Source organism: Muntiacus reevesi, chromosome 8 (assembly GCF_963930625.1).
Source record: "Muntiacus reevesi chromosome 8, mMunRee1.1, whole genome shotgun sequence".
Lineage (NCBI taxonomy): Eukaryota > Metazoa > Chordata > Mammalia > Artiodactyla > Cervidae > Muntiacus > Muntiacus reevesi.
In genome coordinates, this window is record NC_089256.1 from 43,484,977 (window position 1) to 43,505,994 (window position 21,018).

Below are 21,018 nucleotides of genomic sequence, written 5' to 3' on the forward strand. Positions count from 1 at the left end.
TTCAAGAAAACACTGAAAAACCATCTCCCAGGAATGTAACTAAGTAGGCTCTCTCATTGGATGGAGAATTGGGACAAACAAAACCGTTAAGGAGATTTTCAATTTTCCACTTCTATGAAACATTTGGAAAATCAAGACTAAAACCCAATAGAAGGTAGGTGTTGCTTCAGAAGACAAACTAAGCTTATAATCAACCATTTAGTGGTCTGAATATAGAGACACTAGATATTTCTAATGGGGGAGGTTTGAGAACTTATTTAAGATATCAATATTAAAAGCTTTAAAATCTTAGTGCTTTTATTCTCAAGAGATAATATCCAATATCCAAGATAATAATACTTTCTATGATGTTGTTAACAAAGGTTTTGACAGACCTAATAAATAAAATTATATTAAACCCATACGTAAAAATTCTGCTTCTATCAAGTGGTCTAGTCATACATACTCATTTTTTCATTTTATAAACATTTAAATACTGACTAAATACAAGCATCTCCTAAGTGCTCAGCAGAGTATTACGAGCAGAGCACATGGTGAACAAAAACAGAAAAAAGACACAGTTTCTCACCTTGATTATTTCCACCAATTGATCCACACCACTGTCTCCTGGAAATATTGGCTGTCCTAGCAACAGCTCAGCCAACACACAGCCTGCAGACCATACATCTGAAGAGAAAAGAAAATAAGAGCTTATTAATATAGCTTATGTTGTGTTAAGAACTGATACATTTCCTAATTTTACTTTGATCAGAATGAATACCATAAGGAAAAGATTGTATAACCCAAAACAGGGGAAAAGTCATCAAATAATCCTTAATAGATTTTAAAACCGTGTTACACTTACTAAACAGCAAACAGGGTGATAAGAATATTCTAATAAAGGGTAATATCTTTATTATATGTAATATCTACATTAATTATCCAGTATCAGATGTTCAAGTCTTCAACAACCAAGTCAGAGATTATAGTATGAAAGCATAGAGCATGATTATTTACTTATTATACTTAAAAATAAGTCAAGTGATACAATCTCTGCACATTAGCAGGTGCTTATAGAGAGTAACAAGAAGGGTTCAATCTCCTATACACAGGAGAGTAAGCCAAATGTAAATTTCAGAAAAAGAAAATTTTAATATTTTAAATGGCTAACTTTTGTCTTGTAATATAACTGACAGAAAATGTGCTTAAATATATGAATATTTTAAATGCAAAGACAGAATAATACACTGTATTTTACAAATTATAAAATATAATTCACTTTTGAGTCAAATAAGAAACCTCATCTTGACAGAAAACTTAAATAAATTTTAAAGATTTTTTAATAAATTTACAAAAGGAAAAAATAAAGCATATATCCTGGCTTACCCACAACAGTCAGTCCTGGTCTAGATGACTTCCTGTGATAATAACGAAAGCATCCCCTTTATCTCTTAAAAGTATTACCAAATGGAAAGATACATTTTATGGGCACTTTATTTAGAGCCCACTACTTAAGACTTACTGCAAAAAAAAAAAAAGCTAATTTTCTGGATTCCTGGGTTTTGTATGAACCAACAAACAATGGCTTTAGAGAGATGAACATAAATTGTCACTGGGCTTTCCATCTATCAGTAGGGAAGGAGAAAAATGACTAATGGCATGCGTGGCAACAAATAAGAATTTTGACGCCGTAAGATGAGCTATCAGAAGAATTGGAAGCTAACACAATATTATAAATCAGCTATCCTCCAATATTAAAAAAGAAAAAAAGAATTGGAAATCCTTGCTCCAATAACTACTTTTTACTGGCCTAGACAAATAATGACACAAAATTCATTTAAGAAATTCAAGTTGATTTTGCCCAGCTACTCTTCTAACAACATTGTTAAAAAATGCTTCTAAACTATATTTGTATTAGTACACTTTTAAATATCTTTTTGTTTACAACTCTTCCAGAGTCTTAAGAAGCAAGTATCCTATATGTAAACAAGGAGGCCAAATCTAGGCTTGAGAGGGTTCAACGGCCCCAGCTGCATCAGTAGAGTATGGGGAATCCTAAATCTAGAAAGTCAGAATCTGGTTTTAGGAGATTTACTTTACTTTAGACAAGTAAATGTGAAGGAGACTGCTGGAAAGCAGGTACTCATAACATCCAAAAAATGGATTCCTAATAGAGAAAACATACTACATTGGCCCTTCTTTTGTGAGAAGATTCCCAAAGAACTGCTAAGCACATGGACATTTACAGAAGTAATAAACTCTTAAGAGGGTCAAAGGTTTATATAAACATGTCTTAATATGTCAGATGATATTGTCATGACTTTTTAGAAAGAAGCAAACCACATTTATTTTAGGTGAGGCTGACAGAACTCACCCCAGTATGAATCTCATTCCTGGTATGCAGATGATTAATTTCATATATGTGAATGAAATATAAAGCATCTAGAAAATCCAAAGACTATCCAAAGATTAAGGGCTGAAATTTGCTCTTTGGGAAGAGTCAAGTTAACACATACCACAAAAAGAATACCACTTTTTCTACAGTACTTTCATTAACATTTTATTTAATCCATATGGCCACTCAGAAAGGTAAGCAAAACTGTTACTAATCTTTTTTACAGTTTAGCTAAGTAGTAATAAACCTGGAATTCAAATTCAGGTCTACTCTAACCAAAATATCCCTTTCACTATTTCTCATTTGATCCTGAATAGAATAGGCCATATAACATAGCCATAATGAAACTCTGAGCATTATAAACACACACACACACACACACTCTCTCTCATACTCTATCCAGTGGAGTAGGACACACACATACTCACTTACTCACTCTATTATACTCTCTATCCAGTGCAGCAGGTCTAAAGTATGATCTGCAGAGCCCTGAGCCTCCTGGACCTTTTCAGAGGTCCTGAGGGCGAAGTTATTTTCATAAGAACCCTCAGATGTTATATGTCTTTTTCACTATGCTGACATTTGCACTGAGGGTGCAAAAGAAATGGTGGATAAAACTGCTGGCCTCTTTGCACAAATCAAAATGTTCCTTGGCATTTTGCCTTTTGGCAAAAAAAAAAAAAAAAAAGCTAGTATTAGTAATATACTGTGTAAAGGTCTTTGTTCATATTAGAGAATTTTAACTTGTATAAAAGACAAACTGTCCAAGTTCTGATTTTTCCTTGACTTTCTGTTATTGTGTGGTTTTGTTTTTTGTTTGGTCTTTGTATGCTTTTGTTTGTTTTTGGACTAAGGAATTCTCTTCAAAAACAACATATAACAATAAAATAAACTACCTGCATGCCTAAGATTGTTCCTTTCTTAGCTTCCTATTCACATCCAACTGTTCAAACTCTGTATGTTCACTCCTGCTAGTGGGCTAAACGAGGCAGAAGAGGTGGTCAACAAAGAATGAAGCAAACTGTCTACTCGATGCCTTCTATCCTTAAAGATCTGTGACAACTGCTGCAGAACCAGTGAGTTTATTCAAACTACTAATGAAAAAGTTAGTAAATTTTTTAAAGCGGACTTAAAAAAATTAAATAATCAATTGAGTCAGCACAGTATGAGTGTCAGTAATATGGTAATCCTATCACTTTAATCATAAACTTAATGGATGAAAATTCTCCAACTGGTGATCAAGCTCAGGGAGAACTATTTCAGGGGAATTTTTTAAGTGAAGAAAAGGTATACTTAGAATTTATTTAAAATTTTAAGTTTAAAATAACTGTAATCTTAAAGAAATCATACAATCACAGAGGAGTAGCTTTATTATTCTCTCATAATCTAAGAAACCTAAAAGTAGAATAGTAAATATATTTTAAATTCTATACATTTTTATATATAAATCTTTAAGAAGAAACATATTTCAGGGCATATTTATCTTTATATTTAAGTATAGATTAGTACTACTAAATTACTAAAAACAAGATATAATGTATAATTACAAGCTATTATATTCAGATACAGTACTTACCTATACTAGAGGTATAATCAGTGGCTCCAAAGATCAACTCTGGTGCCCTATAGTACCGAGAACAGATATACGAAACATTGGGTTCTCCACGGACCAGCTGCTTTGCACTAATAAAAAAAAAATAAAAAGCAGAAATTCTTTAAATTAAATCTAAACCATAAAAGAACCTTAACTGCTATCATTTGCAATACAATATTTAATCTAAGGGTCCCAGAATTCCAATCATGCAATATATAAAAAAAGAAAATATGAGCCATAACTATCTCTAACAAAAGAAACATAATTTTAACATACCACTCTGAAAAAAAAAATAGTAACTTTTAAAGAATGCATTTGCCAACTGTCACCTGAAGAAAAAGTTTTTAAAAAAATCAAAAAATGATAAATGTTGAAATTTCTTCTGCTATCTTCCCCTGAATTTCACTCTAAAATACAAAGAAGGAAGGGCTAAAATACAAAGAAATGTAAGAGGTACCTCCCCTCACCAAAAAGCACTGTAATTGATTATACAAATGAATACTGCTTACCCAATGTTTTTTAAATGGGTAACAAATTGGCCACTCTATTAAAATTTGATTTCTGATTCAGAGTGAGTATCCCATGGCTTGCAGACCCAACCTACTTTATTTTTTCCACCATATGGTCAATTTATTAGATGTCTTAACATCTGCTATCCAATAAAAAAGATAGGTCCTTTCCTATAGGGCAGGGATAATTCACAGCCTATGAATTCTAATTCCACTGTTGCAAATCATTAACAAATCACATACTCTCTAATTCAACTTTCCTTTCCAAATACTTTGTGGCATGTATTTTAAATATTAAATTAAAATTAATTTCTTTTGAAATGTCTCAAAATAACTTGAAGACACACTGAAATAAACTGCTATAGAAGCTAATCATTTTGACTTACAGTAACAGGAAAGATAAACTCAGGAAATAAATACAAACAACAAAATCAAAATAGTAAAAAAATAAAGTAACAAAAAAGGTAAAAAAAAAATCTTTTTAGGTAAAGGTACAAGAAAATCAGAGTAGAGGCAGATGAAAATAGTCACAAAGGTTTCAGTTTGGGCTGTCTTTTCTTCCATTTATTTCTGTTCTCTGATAACGCGGACCATAACCTGATCTTTCTTCATCACAAATTTTGAAGGTGGGAGACAATTTATCGACATACAGCAATCATTTCATAAATTAATAAATACTACTCCCTGTTTTAGGCTGTATGAAAATTAAGACACTTTCATAGCATAACTGATAAAAGTTTCTACCTTATAAAGGATTTATTAAATTAACAAGACAGTTTCCAATTACATTGTCATAAAATTCACTATAAGATAAAGGTAATAGAAATACCACAGCCTATAGATTTTTTTCACTACTTGATGGAGCTGCCTTCAAAGTGTATCCCAAACTCTACTTGCTCAAACCAGACGTTTTTAAAAACAAAACAGTAGCTCTGTTATCACAGCCATTAAAAGTGAACTATTCTTACGAGAGAAGTGAAATCCCTATCCCAAACATATTAAAACAAAGTGATTTCTATGTCCCAATAAAACTCCCATAGCAACAGTGTTCTAAAACTATGGTGAGAACAGAAACTCCTAACTTGGTATCTCAAAAATATTTTTACAGTCCACACCAATCAGTCACTCTCAAGCAGGGCACAGACATCCCATAATAATAAAATTCATCTGATTTGGGCATTTGATCCTGTATACAGATGCTTGTTTCAAGCACCAAATAAGAGTTTTTGATTTAAAATCCTTTACCCATTTTTTACAGTCGAAGGACCAGTTAAGAGACCTGCAAAATGAATTGGATCCTGTGATAGATGTCTGAAATTAGAAAACTGTAAAAAGGAGATGATCTAAAAGAACATTTTTGTGAGACTAAGAATTAACTCATGACAAAACAGATGTGCTTTTTTTTTTTATTTTTTAAGATTTTTTCCCAAGAGACAACCTGTGGAAAATATATACTATATTAAAACCAAAATTTAATCTGTGGGTTGATACAAAAAGCGTTACAAAGAAGAAGGAATACCAATATTAGCAGGTGTGGGTCAATATCTATAAGCAGCTGAAATGGAAAGCAAGCATTTGTGAGGATGAAAAAAACTGGAGAGAATTCAAGACATATGATGTCTTAGGGATTACAAGAAGAGAGAGTACTCTAGGTGATTACACTAGAGAGGAAGTGAAAGTTTAACTGCCTGAGTTACATGTGGATACAGGCTTGATTTCATGTTGAAAGGTCAGATTAGAGAGGCACAAAGTGCTCAATACTATAAAGATGAAAGAGATGAATTCTTATTACACTATATGTTTTTCCAAGCAATGCATTTACGAAGACAGAAAGAAAACTGTAACCTGCAATAGAGAAGAGAGAAATAAACTAAATCGTAGAGGAAAAGGAAAAAAACACAGCTACTAAGCCTTTGACCTCATCTCTAAGTTGAGATTAACTCAATACACAGTTAACATGATACACAGTAAGGTATAATAATTAATTTTTTTAAAAATTAGTTCTTACTGAAAAAGGAATATATACACATAATAAATGGGAACAATTTTTAGGAGTTAAATTGCTGGGTGAAAGACTATACACACTTATAATTCTGAGAAAATTTACCAAAACCACCCTCACAAGAAACTGCACTGGTTGATACTCCCTGAATAAATGTAACGAAAGGTAACTGAAAGAACAGATAGGGTAGAAGGGTGGGGTTGAAGATTAGAGAAGGAAGGAAAAGAGAGCTAGTTTACCTTCCAAAGTCACAGAGTTTCAAGACAGCTGTATCAGGATCCAACAAGAGGTTCTGTGGTTTAATATCCCGATGGCAGATTCCAAAGGAATGGATATAGGCTAAACTTCGGAACAGCTGATACATATACAACTGGAATAAAGAGTAAACATTAATTGAATATTTACTTTCTATCCCAAACAACTCAGAATCCTTAAGCAGGAAACAAAGTAACAGATTTCCAAAAAAGAACAAGTGAAATGCTGGGGATTGTTAGCGCTCAATCTTTCTTTAGCAAGCTTCATGGAATTTCTCTATCAACTAGCTAATTATAGTTTAGTTGACCAATGTTATATTTGTAACATCTATATATAACATCTTCTAACAACTTAAAAAAGGAAATTTTACAATTTGCTTTTGTAATTTTTCATTTTACTAACCACAAGACTGTTTTTTTTTTTTTCCTAAACACAAATTTAAAAACTCAGAGGGATATTCCAAATCGTATGACTACCAAGTGACAATCAGACCATAGGTTAGTGTTCGGTTTGGTTTTTTTCGCCCCAATTCATCATCCTTTGTCAGGCCCAGAGGTTATTGATACAGAGGTCTGGGAAAATTCACGTGTGAACTGAGAAAATCTATAATCAATGATCTATTCAAGACATCAGTAAATCTATTAATAGCATCACCACTCTTCTGTTAATATCATTCAGAATTCAGTAGACTTCAAAATGCCATTTAAAAGCATATCTGAGATGACAACTGACATCAGTCAAAGAAAAGAAATTCAATTTTATTACAAAACAAGATACACTGAAAAACTGGGTCTGTGTCAAAGAAAGAAATAGACTTTTGACTGGTGAAAAGGGGGTCTTTGTGTAAAGAACATGAGTGTATCTTAAACTGTCTATCTGTTTCAAGGTCAGTGTTCTGGTTCAGTTATAAATTTTTCTGACTACTCACCTTCTTACTTCTAACCCAAAGTTATATACCATGAAAAGAACTTTTGAAATGATTCAAATCAAAGATAACAGTGTCTTGGTGAAAAACTACAAAAAGACAGTTAAAGGTAAGATAAAGCATTGACATAAAGTATCATCTATAAATGAAGTGTTTTGACTCCTACAAAAATATATCTCATCACCAATTTACATGAAACACTTAGGACAGAGGAACATACTAACAATACTATAGTAATCTCACCAGCAAAATCCATTTTATTACTATAAAGCTTAAAATTGTAACTATTAAGTAAAACTTTTAACACTCGAAAACATTTACAGTCAATGCCATTTTATTTTCTAGAGTTATTTGTATAAAAGGTAAAATGCAAAAAATTGTACTTAAGATATTTGAACTTTTAAACTTAGTGAAAGTTACTCAGTTGTGTCCGACTCTTTGTGACCCCATGGACTATACAGTCCACTGAATTCTCCAGGCCAGAATACTGGAATGGGTAGGCTTTCCCTTCTCCAGGGTTTAAGCTTAAACTCCTAGTTAATTTTCACAATGTCACAGTTAAACAAATAATAATCTGTTTCTAATAATCTACTCCAACTTCATAATTCAGTTCAGTTCAGTCGCTCAGTTGTGTCTGACTCTTCGCGACCCCATGGACTCAGCATGCCAGGCCTCCCTGTCCCTCACCAACTCCTGGAGTTTACTCAAACTCATGTCCATCGAGTCAGTGATGCCATTTAACCATCTCATCCTCTGTCATCCCCTTCTCCTCCTGCCTTCAATCTTTCCCAGCATCAGGGTCTTTTCAAATGAGTCAGCTCTTTGCATGAGGTGGCCAAAGTATTGGAGTTTCAGCTTCAACATCAGTCCTTCCAATGAACACCCAGGACTGATCTCCTTTAGGATGGGCTGGCTGGATCTCCTTGCAGTCCAAGGGACTCTCAAGAGTCTTCTCCAACACCACACTTCAAAAGCATCAATTCTTCGGTGCTCAGCTTTTTTTATAGTCCAATTCTCACATCCATACATGACTACTGGAAAAACCACAGCCTTGACTAGACGGACTTTTGTTGGCAAAGTGATGTCTCTTCTTTTAATATACTGTCTAGGTTGGGCATAACTTTTCTCCCAAGGAGTAAGCATCTTTTAATTTCAAGGCTGCAGTCACCAACTGCAGTGATTTTGGAGCCCCCCAAAAATAAAGTCTGTCACTGTTTCCATTGTGTCCCCATCTATTTGCCATGAAGTGATGGGACCAGATGCCATGATCTCAGTTATCTGAATGTTGACTTTTCAGCCAACTTTTTCACTCTCCTCTTTCAGTTTCATCAAGAGTCTCTTTAGTTCTTCTTCGCTTTCTGCCATAAGGGTGGTGTCATCTGCATATCTGAGGTTATTGATATTTCTCCCTGCAATCTTGATTTCAGCTTGTACTTCATCCAGTCCAGCATTTTGCATTATCAACTCGGCATATAAGTTTTATATATATATATATATTTCTCCTGGCAACAACTTCATAATTATGCTCAATCACTCTAACATGGGTTGTAGGTTTCCCAGGTGGCTCAGTGGTAAAAGAATCCGCCTGCCAATGCAGGAGACCCTGGAGACACAGGTTTGATCCCTGGATGGGAAGTTCCCCTAGAGGAGGAAATGGCAACCCACTCCAGTATTCTTGCCTGAAAAATTCCACGGACAGAGCAGCCTGGTGGACTACAGTCCATGGGGTCAGAAAGAGTCGGACATGACTAAGCATAAGTACTATTAACATGAGTTACAGCAAATAAACAAGATTAACATTGGTATCAGGTTCCCCAAATTAAATAATACCTCAACAAAGTCTCTGCATATTTAAAATCACCAAAAGCTTAAACTTCTGCTAAAGACACACTATATCTATAAATGGCAATAAAACATTGAATATATTAATATTTATAACCATATTTTTATAATTTTATATGATATGCTTGCTCTGCACAATAAGGGATTTAAGAAATTAAATAAAAAGGTGCTATGGGTACCTAAATTAAAATCCATAATTATTTGTGAAAAAATTCATTTGTCAGAAAGATGACAAGTATTTTTAGTACCTGAGTCATGGAAGTTTAAAAGGTGAAGCCTTCACACTTTAAAACTGTACACAAATATAATGAAACAAAGTAGTAGAAATACCTACTTTGCAGCTTTCTCTCCTCAGTATGACGCAATAATATAGTTAAAACACACCCAGCACTCTCCCCTGCTCATAATAAATACCTTCTAAAATGGGAAACTGCTCTATTTTTACATACCTTGACATAGATCACAGGGAGCGTCTGTTTGGCTCGACTATAGTGTCTGGCAACTCTGTAGACTGTTTCCGGAACATAGTCCAGCACCAGATTAAGATAGACCTCATCTTTCTGAAAGAGTTTATTAAAAACAAACCAAAAAAACCAAATTAGGAACTAGTCTTTAAATATTCAAATTAGAGTAAATTCTCTATACATTCACTTACTTGGATTTTTAAAGCAAAGATTCATGTGTTCAATTTTAATTATAAAAAATAAATTCAGAATATAACCTTAATAGCAAAAACAAATCTACCACATTTTTTTAAACTAACAATTTCATGGCAAAAACACAGTCATTTCAATACTGGTACAACTTCTAATTACATTTAAACTATTATTTTGGTTATACAATTTTAGAGGGTATTACCTGTCATAAAATTTAGTATTTTCTAGTTTGAGAATCATGGCCCTCACCTCATATCCTATCAGGAGAGGTGTCACAGTAGTAGAATAAGTACTGAACTGGGATCTAAGAGATGTGCATCGTTAACTGACGCATGCAAGTTATTTAATCTGTATATGCTTCCATTTCTTCAACTATAACATGAAAAGCTGGACTTCAAAATTTCTTTAACTTTACAAAAAGATTTTATAGTTATTTGTAGCCTATAATTAGTAAAATAACCACTTGTCTTCTACAATTAACTGAACAAAAACAAAAGAATAAGTTATAAGGCACTGAGTTATCATACTCACAAGAACACTACAAGTCTTATGTTTAAACATCCATTCACAGCAGCATAAAGACACCAATCCAAGATCAGTGGAAAGAAATAAGGGAATTCCAACTAAGTACCAAGGAGGAAAGAAGGACAGAGTGCTACTACCTTCACCACGTTCATGTGAATGTCAGACAAGCAAACTGAAGCAGAACACAAAGCTGAGAACCCTGTGTTCAAGTCTAGAACTGGTTACCGAGTGGGAAAATCTACAGGCAAAACTTTACAATCTTTTCAGTTTGAAGTCATCTTATCTAACAAACTGAAGTGGAGAATTTCAATTTTCAGCATTTATTATGTCAGCAGTCACTGCAGAGGAAGGAAGGAAGGAAGGGTGCAGATATAAGACATATCATCTAAATTCAGTATGAGAGGGCATTTCAGGAAGACAGAAAACTACATTCAAGATGTGGGGGGTCAAAGAACACAACAGATCTCAGGAAACAGTTAGCATGCCATTGACCCTACTACCTTTACACTTTTCCCCAGTCTTTCATGTTCTCCTCTCTTTCCTCCATACCTAGCTTAAAATCCATAGTCCAGCATTACCCTTACTTTCTAACAAACGACTCGGTAAACAACAGCAAAGCCCTGCTCCCTGTTTTATTTTTTTTGCTCCCTGTTTTTATAACTCTTTTTAATCCTCACCTTCAGCTTATAACCTTGCTTGCACCACTACATGTACCCATTTTCCAGCTTCTGTCCCCATATACTTTCCCTTCACTACTCTAACTAGAGATAAGCTGACCAAGCCCCTTTCTAAGCCAAACTCTGCTGCATGTAAACAAACTACTCTGCTCTTCCTATTCATACTCATTGCTTTAGTAATTTTTTTCCTGTCGATTACTCTCTTTTTGTGAGAGCATTACGTGCTATTATTATGTGCTATTATTTCTCCTATCATTAAAAAAAAAAAAACTTTCTCTCTAATCGCACTGATCACCACCATCCTATTTTCTGGCACCTTTTAACAGCAAAATTCTTCAGAAAAGGGGTCTAAACTGACTTTCTCCAATACCTGGCTCTTCTCCTAAAACTTACTCCAATAGAATTTCACCACCACTCTTCCCTCAGAATTACTCATCAAGGTCAATAATCTCCTTGTTGCTGTATTCAATGCCAATTTTCAGACATCATCTTCCCCCTCTCTTATACCTTACTTAGCAATGATCTGAAATAATCGATCATGTTCCCTTCTTTGAAATACTTGCTTCAGTTGGGTTTTAGAACACTACGCTCTTTTGGCTTTCATCCTATCTTAAGGACAGTTCTCTGGATCTCTATTTCTTCTATTCTTTATCTCTTAAGGAACAGAGGATTCTAAGGCTCAGTCCTCAGATCTCTGTTCTTTGTGTAAGCCCACTCATTCAGTCGAACGGCTCGGTATTACTAAATATTGATGACTTCCAAATTCATATGTATCCTGGACCTCTGCCTTTAAGGATATATTCTCCATGCTAGTATATCCAATATGTACTTGACACTGTTCAGGCTAAAAACCTTATAATCATCATTTCTTCTCCACTCTCTGCTTTCTCCCAACATATACATACATTTCCATATGAAAAGAATCTAATGGTTCTATCTGTAAAATTTATCCAGGATCCCAACCACTACTTACCACCTTTACTGTTACAACCCTGGTTTAAGCTACTCTGAACTCTCACCTGGATTACTGCAATATCCTCCTAAATGGTCTCTCTGCTTCCAACTCCAGCCCTTTACAATCCAACATCAATGAAATATAAAGTAGGTTGTATCTCTTCTACTCCACTTCATTAAGATTTATTCTTACAGATAAATGGTCTACAAGGTCCTACACAAACACTTCCTTACTTCCCTCTGCTCACTCCTCTCTGGAGACAAGAGCTTCCTGCTGTGTGTTGAACACATTTGGCAGGCTCTGGCATTCAGAGCCTGAACTGATCAGTCTTTCAGTCTGGAATGTTCTTCTTCAGATATACACACAGCTCACTCTATTCAACTCCTTCAAATCTTTGCTCTAGTGTGACTTTTAGAGTAGCTTTCCCTAGTTCTTCCATTCCAAATTGTAACCCATTCCTCTACCCCCAGTTCCCATCAACCTTCATCATTTTCCCAAGGATACTTATCACTTTCTAACCAGAGTTTACTTTTTATTGTTGGCTTTTGCCCCATGAGGACTAAGCTCCACGAAAGGAAAGATTTTTGTTTGTTTTGTCCTCTGCTCTATCCTCACCTAGAATAGCATCCAGCACACAGTAGGTATTCAAAAAATACTTGCTGAATAAATGACGATCAGAGGGAATGGATATTACCTAAAAATTAGAATGATGGTCTGCCAAGTTTTAACCAAACAACACGATGAAAAATGGGTATGGAGAAGGGGGAAACTGAGAAAATGAGAATCAAAGTAGCATGAGCAGCTGGAAACCTCCTATAGGAATCCAAGGCCTGGTGCTCGCTTCGGCAGCACATATACTAAAATTGGAACGATACAGAGAAGATTAGCATGGGCCCTGCGCAAGGATGACATGCAAATTCGTGAAGCGTTCCATATTTTTAACAAATGGGACCTATTGAAACTTAAAAGCTTTTGCACAACAAAGGAAACTATAAGCAAGGGGAAAAGACAGCCCTCAGATTGGGAGAAAATAATAGCAAATGAAGCAACAGACAAAGGATTAATCTCAAAAATATACAAGCAACTCCTGAAGCTCAATTCCAGAAAAATAAATGACCCAATCAAAAAATGGGTCAAAGAGCTAAACAGACATTTCTCCAAAGAAGACATACAGATGGCTAACAAACACATGAAAAGATGCTCAACATCACTCATTATCAGGGAAATGCAAATCAAAACCACAATGAGGTACCATTACAAGCCAGTCAGGATGGCTGCTATCCAAAAGTCTACAAGCAATAAATGCTGGAGAGGGTGTGGAGAAAAGGGAACCGTCTTACACTGTTGGCGGGAATGCAAACTAGTACAGTCACTATGGAAAACAGTGTGGAGATTTCTTAAAAAGCTGGAAATAGAACTGCCATATGACCCAGCAATACCACTCCTGGGCATATACACCGAGGAAACCAGATTTGAAAGAGACACGTGCACCCCAGTGTTCATCGCAGCACTGTTTATAATAGCCAGACCATGGAAGCAACCTAGATGCCCATCAGCAGACGAATAGATAAGGAAGCTGTGGTACATATACACCATGGAATATTACTCAGCTGTTAAAAAGAATTCATTTGAATCAGTTCTATGAGACGGATGAAACTGGAGCCCATTATACAGAGTGAAGTAAGCCAGAAAGATAAAGACCATTACAGGATACTAACACATATATATGGAATTTAGAAAGATGGTAATGATAACCCTATATGCAAAACAGAAAAAGAGACGCAGATGTACAGAACAGACTTTTGGACTCTGTGAGAGAAAGCGAGGGTGGGATGTTCAGAAAGAACAGTATTGAAACAAGTATACTATCAAGGATGAAACAATCACCAGCCCAGGTTGGATGCATGAGACGGGTGCTCAGGGCTGGTGCACTGGGAAGACCCAGAGGGATGGGATGGAGAGGGAGGCGGGAGGGGGGATCAGGATGGGGAACACATGTAAATCCATGGCTGATTCATGTCAATGTATGGCAAAAACCACTATAATATTGTAAAGTAATTAGCCTCCAATAAATAAAAATAAATGGAAAAAAATAAATAAAATGAGGCATGGGGCAGGTATACTGTATACTGGCTAGTTAAACCAGACAGTAATAGAGAATCTGATAAACAAACAAGTTTGGATTAACTTAGCAGTCTCTAAACTTGGGCAATTAGGCAGGTAATGAGATAAGGAACATAGAAAGAGCAAAAAGGTGTGAGGGAAAAGTTAGTTGAACTTTTACTTAATGGATATGAGAACATTTTAGGTAGCTATATTTTATAGGTGACTGCAAATACTTAGATGGTTGGTCAAGTCAAATTCAGAAAACAAGAGTAGAGCATAGTTAGACTCAGGCAATAGCTGAAACTATAAGAACAGAACCACTCACTCAAGAGCGAGGAAAGGAGTATAAGATCCTTGAAACTTAAGAAGCAGGAGACCTTAGGGGGACAACTCAGCAACAAGAACTAAGAGACATAAAAGAGCAAGGGAAGACTAGCATCGAAAGACCCACAGGTGAGTTTTAGTAATCTTGAGATGGGGAACAGCAAAGTGTTTCAATAGCAGGAAGGATGCAACTGAAAAGGCTTCTGAATCTGGTATAAAATGGTTCAGTGATGGTGCTGGAAAGAGTAGTTTCAGTCCATGGTGCCAGTAGCAACCAACCTGTACTGAGTTCAAGAGTGAACAGATGGCAGGTGAGAAATTGGAGGCAGTTAATCTAGTTTGTTCTTACAAAATCTTACAAAATCCCTACTGGTGAAAGTAAGGAGAGAACTGGTAACTTGAGGGGAAATAGAAGTCAAATACAAAATTTTAATGTGCTTTTTGTTTGTACTTTTTAATGGCTAAGAGACCCAAATTATTTATAAGCTAGGTGGATAAAAATAGAATAAAGTTTTAAGAAAGGAAAGGGATAACTGATGAAAGAAGGTTCTAGAACATGACAAGAGGAAATCCAAAACTCAAAGACGGTATACTCTGTAATAATTAAGGGGAAAGGTTAGCATGAGTCACACAAACTACACAGAAGTCCCAACTCTGCTACTACAAGTCATGTGACCACAGCAAGTTACTTTACCGCTTGAAGTCACAGTCCACTCTAAAAGTGCTGCTAATGATACATACTTTATAAAAGACTGTTATGAAATTGTAAGAAATGATCCATATACAGCTCTTAAAGCATATTACCTGGCACAGAATAAAGATTTAGTTTTAACTATTATCAATTTTAAAAAGAAACACTACCACATTTTTTTTCTGTACATCTAAAATAAGTGATTAGGTGTTAGGGAGAATAAGTAAAATGAATGCTCTGTCTGATGACCCCAATTCTTATAAAAGGTCATTAATACAGATGTCAAAATTATTCTTTTTTAACTATCATATGATTACAGGTTTCTTGATTTTTAAAAAATCTTTTGACAAAGCTAATCACAATATATATTTATAAATGAACTGGAAATATGTATTGGCAATTTAATTCATTTGCTAAATAATCATACCAAAAGTGAAGAATAAACAGATTAAAAAATGAATACCAGGTTCAAGGAAGATTTCTAGTTGTAGGGCTACATTTATTACACTATGACAAATATGGAGGTTCAAATTATATTTGGAGCAGTAGTTTGCAGATTAATATAAGCCTATTTTTGTACATGTTTTCCTTTATTAAGGGTTGCAAAAGCCTAAACAACAAATGTAGATGTGTGAAGCCAAAATGTATAACACAGTAAGAGGTGGTAGCTGGTAAGATAGATTAGATTAAGATACAATTAAAAGCATGTTACTTAAAAAACAAAAATAATGTGCCTGTCAAATAAAACACATCAGGGGATAGATCTGGCAGTCAATTTACAATTTTCTGACTTTAACAAACTACGTAATACTGCCGCAAACTTAGGGAAAATGCCTTAAAATGGAAGGCCAAATTAGAATTTAAAGGACGCTAGTAGTCTAGAATGCTAAGCCAAATCAACAATAAAAAATTTAAGAAAGATAAATATAAAACCCTATGATTAAAATCAAAGTATCAATTCATTACATAAAAAGACAGATAAGACTTGACTGTAATTCAACTGGAAAATAAATTATAGGTGTAACTGAACAGAGCTCAAAAGGAATCAACACTGAGATGCAGCTAATGAAAAAATTTGATGCAATATTAGGTATTACAGAAGTACTGTGTTCAGATCAACAAAGATAATTCCACTCTACTTTGCACAATTCAGGCTTCACTTGATGTATGAATGATATCCATTTTTAGGCACTATATTTTATTCATAATATTAACAAGATACCAGAAAGGAAGGTTACTAAAACTAGGTCAAATGTCCTCATTTATTACACTATGAGAAATACGGAGATTCAGATTATATTTGGAGCAGTACTTTTCAGATTAATATGTCTATCTTTTTGCTCAAATAAATTCTATTTATTCACTCTTAGCTTGTCAGATTTCCTTAGAACCATAGTGGAGGTCTGTCCATTTTGTAGGTATAGTGTAACTGTCCCTTGACATTTAAAAGTTGTTGTTTTAACTATCTTCATTTTCTGAGACACAGGAGGTATCTTATATTCAAAGGCTCTTTGAACAACCTTTCGCTTTTCATGGCTCTGTGCTTATATTCAAATCAAATCCATTTAAAAAAATGTATATGTAACTGGGTCCTAAGACTAAAACCAAGAAAAACAAAGAAATACTACCACCAATACTGTTCTGAAATAAATGGGCTCAACACATATTCCTCAAATGCTCTTGTTACACCTGCAGATGTTCTGCCTTAAATTAAACAGCCTCAGGAATAATCTTCCCTGAGGGGAAAGTGCCCATTCCTAGGAAATGTCATCACAGCAGAGATATTAATATTTTCATGTTCCCAAAGTAGTTTTGTTTGGAGACTTATGTAAAAGATAATTTAAGAGACTGAGGATACTTAATATTTGAAGAAGAAAGAAAGTCCAGGATTCTGCATTCCTATCACTTGTAATTTTCTGGAAAATCTCAGGCCTGTTTTCTTAACACAATGTCTTTTGAGTTATCAAACAGAATGCCTTAATATTCACAGATTAGCAGAAAATTAACACAACATATAGAGAGTATCATTTAGCTGGAGATACTGAAAACAGCCTACTAACATAATAAGAAAGTACTGATTTCAAAAAACAGTTACTAGGCTTCCAAACTACATGATGTATAATTCTAGGGATATTTCTCTCCATGGTTCAGTTATCATTTTTATTAAAGACTATTCTCTAACCAGTCAATCCTAAAGGAAATCAACCCTGAATATTCACTGGAAGGACTGATGCTGAAGCTGAAGTTCCAATACTTTAGCCGCCTGATGCAAAGACCCAACTCACTGGGAAAGGCCCTAATTATGGGGAAGATTGAGGGCAGGAGAAGTGGGTGACAGGGATGAGATGGTTAGATGGCATCACCAACCCAATGGACATGAGTTTGAGCAAACTCTGGGAGACAGCGAAGGACAGGAAAGCTTGGCGTGCTGCAGTTCATGTCATGTCCAGTCAAGAGTCACGTCTGACTCTGCTTGAGTCGCTAAGAATCGGACATGACTTAGTGACTGAACAACAGCAAACTGCTGATAGCTTCTCCTCTTTGAGCTCCACTCTAAAACTGCTCACTTTTAAGAAATTAAGATGACAAAATTTTGATCACACTTAACAAAAACTCAGCAAAACCTGGGATAATTTCATCCACTGGAAAACAGATACAAATTTCTATGATGCTCTTACCCCAAGTTTTCAACTTGAGCAAACAAAGTTGCTTGAAGATGCAGTTGTAAGCAAAATTGTTATCATTCTAAAAATTTGATGGGATGCAAAGCAGCATGTAAGAGAACCCAGTATAAAGACAACCAACAAAGTATCATGGTAACCCAGAATTCTCCTCAAAATTGAGTTTAGGGTACCTGCACTGCAGAAAAATCTTCAAAGTAGATGCCTTTTCTCTGATGAATGTGCCAGGCTGGCTAAAGATGGAAATAATACTAACAGGAAATGGTATGGATTAGGAAAAAGAGAAATATTCTTTTGCTTGGGAGACTGGGAGAGGGGATGGGGAAGGAGATGAGCAACTAGCATACAACAATGATTAAGGCAAGCTTCATCTTTATTTCACACCTTCAAAGAAAAGAAATACTAAAATTACACAAAATCGTGAAAAAAATTGTACCAGAAGAAAATATATGTGTTTGCAAATATTGGAGGACAAAATATTTATAAGCTATTAAGGAAAACAATGCCAATCTGATTGCATAAAAATGTAAAGCTTAAAAAAACAGAACCAAATAAAAATATGACAATTTGGAAAAAAAACTGTTTACACATGATAAAGAGCTTATTTGTTTTTGTTTAAAATACAAATAGCTCCTGTACATCAATAAGAAAAGACTAACATTCTAATAGAAGAAAATGGAAACAGGCACAAATATATGGCCATACAAATGGCAAACAAAAATGTAGAAAGATGCTCAATCTCATTCATAACTAAAGAAAGGCCACAAGATAACAATGAGCTACCATTTCTTACATATCAAATTGGAAAAGAAAATTCAACCTGAGAAAGCTAAGTACTGGAATGCTGTCTGTCCAAAATGCACCATTATATACTGCTGGTGAAATCCCCAACTCTTGCAGTCTTTTGGGAAGTGAGTGGGCTAAAATATTTATCCCAAAGTGAAGATGAACAGACACATCCAATTTGACTCAGCAATGCTATTTCTAGAAATGAAGTCTATGAAAACAATTCTGTGTATGCAAGTGTGTATGTGCATGCACACACACAAAGATGACTAAAGATTTGTGAAAAGAAATTTAAAATAATCTATATGCCAGAAAGAAAAGACATGTTCAAAATCCAAAACATAACTGAAGCCCACAGTAATTGAATTATGACAAAGGAGAACAGATGGCTAACTGCAAAGAGCTCCCAACGACCAAAGCAGGAACATTTGATTAATAATAATAATAAAAATAGAATGTTTACAATTATGAATGAGATTGAGCATCTTTCTACAACTTTTTTGATTTTTCTAATACTACAAAAAAGTACTATTACATTATAACCCAAAGTATAAAGTAAATAGGCATGAGTCCACACTGATATAAATAAATAACAGCTTAATAAAGAAACAATCATCACCCAAAAGAAATCCAAGTAATTTACCCTTAAGGAAAATAATTCCCCTCTTCTGAGGTGTGGGCTGTGGATAGTGACTTCCTTTCAAAGGATACAGCATGGAAGAGGGGAGAGAGTAACTATACAGTAGAGAAAACTGAAAAATACAAGGTCAGCCAGGTGATGAAGATTAACAGCAAATCGTGTTGACTGCACATACCCTTGATGTGATGTGTTGAAAATGGCACTCTGTGGTCTTTTTCCAAGTAACCTATAGCTCTAGCTTCTTATGAGAAAAATTCCAATAGTGAGGCAGTCTACAAAATTATCTACCTACCACTATTCAAAAATGCTAATGTCATCAAAAACAAGGGAAGTCTGAGAAACTGCCCTGGCCAAGAGGAACCTAAGAGACATAGTAACTAAATGCACTAAGGTAGCTTCAACGGGATTATGGAAGAGAAAAAAAAGACATTAGGTAAAAACTAAGGAAACCTGAATAACTAATTATGTATCAGTAATGGTTCATTAATTGTAATAAATGTACATACTGATATTAGATGTTAACAATAAAGGAAATTGGGTGCAGGGTCTAGGCACATAGACATAAAAGGCCATATTATTATGCTGTTATGGTAACACATGATATGCTGCTGCTGCTAAGTCGCCTCAGTTGTGTCCAACTCTGTGCGACCCCACAGATGGGAGCCCACCAGGCTCCTCCATCCCTAGGATTTTCCAGGCAAGAATACTGGAGTGAGTTGCCATTTCCTTCTCCAATGCATGCATGAATGCTAAGTCACCTCAGTCAGGTCCGACTCTGTGCGATCCCATGGACAGTAGCCCACCAGGCTCCTCTGTCCACGGGATTCTCTAGGCCAGAATACTGGAGTGGGTTGCCACGTCCTTCTCCTACATATGATATACGTGCTCATACATGCACATAGGAAATTTACCTATGTGGAAAGAGATTTGGGGATTTAAGGATTAGGGTCAAGATCTTCTTTTTGTCTACCACCCCTCTGTTATTACAAAAAAAATTTTTTTTACAGTATGAATGTAGAAATATTTTAGTTTCACTAAAATATTATAACATAAAAACAAGGTGATAATTAATAACAAAAAGAAACTTGTAGATTTACATTTTCAAACAGATGATAGTCAGCATCTTACTGTTGTCAATAACATTTATAACTTACAAGGAGGTCTAGATAATTCATTCACTTCAGGGAGTTTTACATTACCTATATATTTATTCTTTAGGTCACACTCCAACAAAAATGTCGGCATTTCCTCAGTAAAAAGTTTCATCAGATTATCTATTTCTATTATACTGTAATAGAAATCACCATGAAATTTTAAGAGATACAAAACTGGCCTTATTTAGGCAACCTCTTTATTTCAGTGAGTAAAATTCCTTGATATCAGTAATTTTCACACAGTAAGAAAGGTGAGAAAGAAAAAAGCCAGAGGCATTAATTTCATAAACTTGACTACATATATACTTAGCTACAACTTTGC

The 21,018-nt window shown here is 35.0% G+C and overlaps 1 protein-coding gene and 1 non-coding gene across 4 annotated transcripts in view; one reads left to right on the forward strand and one right to left on the reverse strand.

Annotated features, from left to right (window-relative positions):
- GSK3B (glycogen synthase kinase 3 beta) overlaps positions 1–21,018 on the reverse strand; it is a 202,792-nt gene that overhangs the window by 62,864 nt on the left and 118,910 nt on the right. For all 3 annotated transcript variants that reach the window (XM_065943557.1, XM_065943555.1, XM_065943558.1), the window contains exons 4-7: positions 9,951–10,061; positions 6,719–6,849; positions 3,951–4,057; positions 569–666 (exon numbers count right to left, since the gene is read on the reverse strand). In XM_065943557.1, the coding sequence (XP_065799629.1) occupies positions 569–666; positions 3,951–4,057; positions 6,719–6,849; positions 9,951–10,061 (447 nt within the window). The remainder of the gene's footprint in view (positions 1–568; positions 667–3,950; positions 4,058–6,718; positions 6,850–9,950; positions 10,062–21,018) is intronic.
- Positions 13,148–13,254, forward strand: LOC136173823 (U6 spliceosomal RNA). Its single transcript, XR_010664303.1, has one exon. It is a non-coding gene; the product is annotated as a U6 spliceosomal RNA (small nuclear RNA).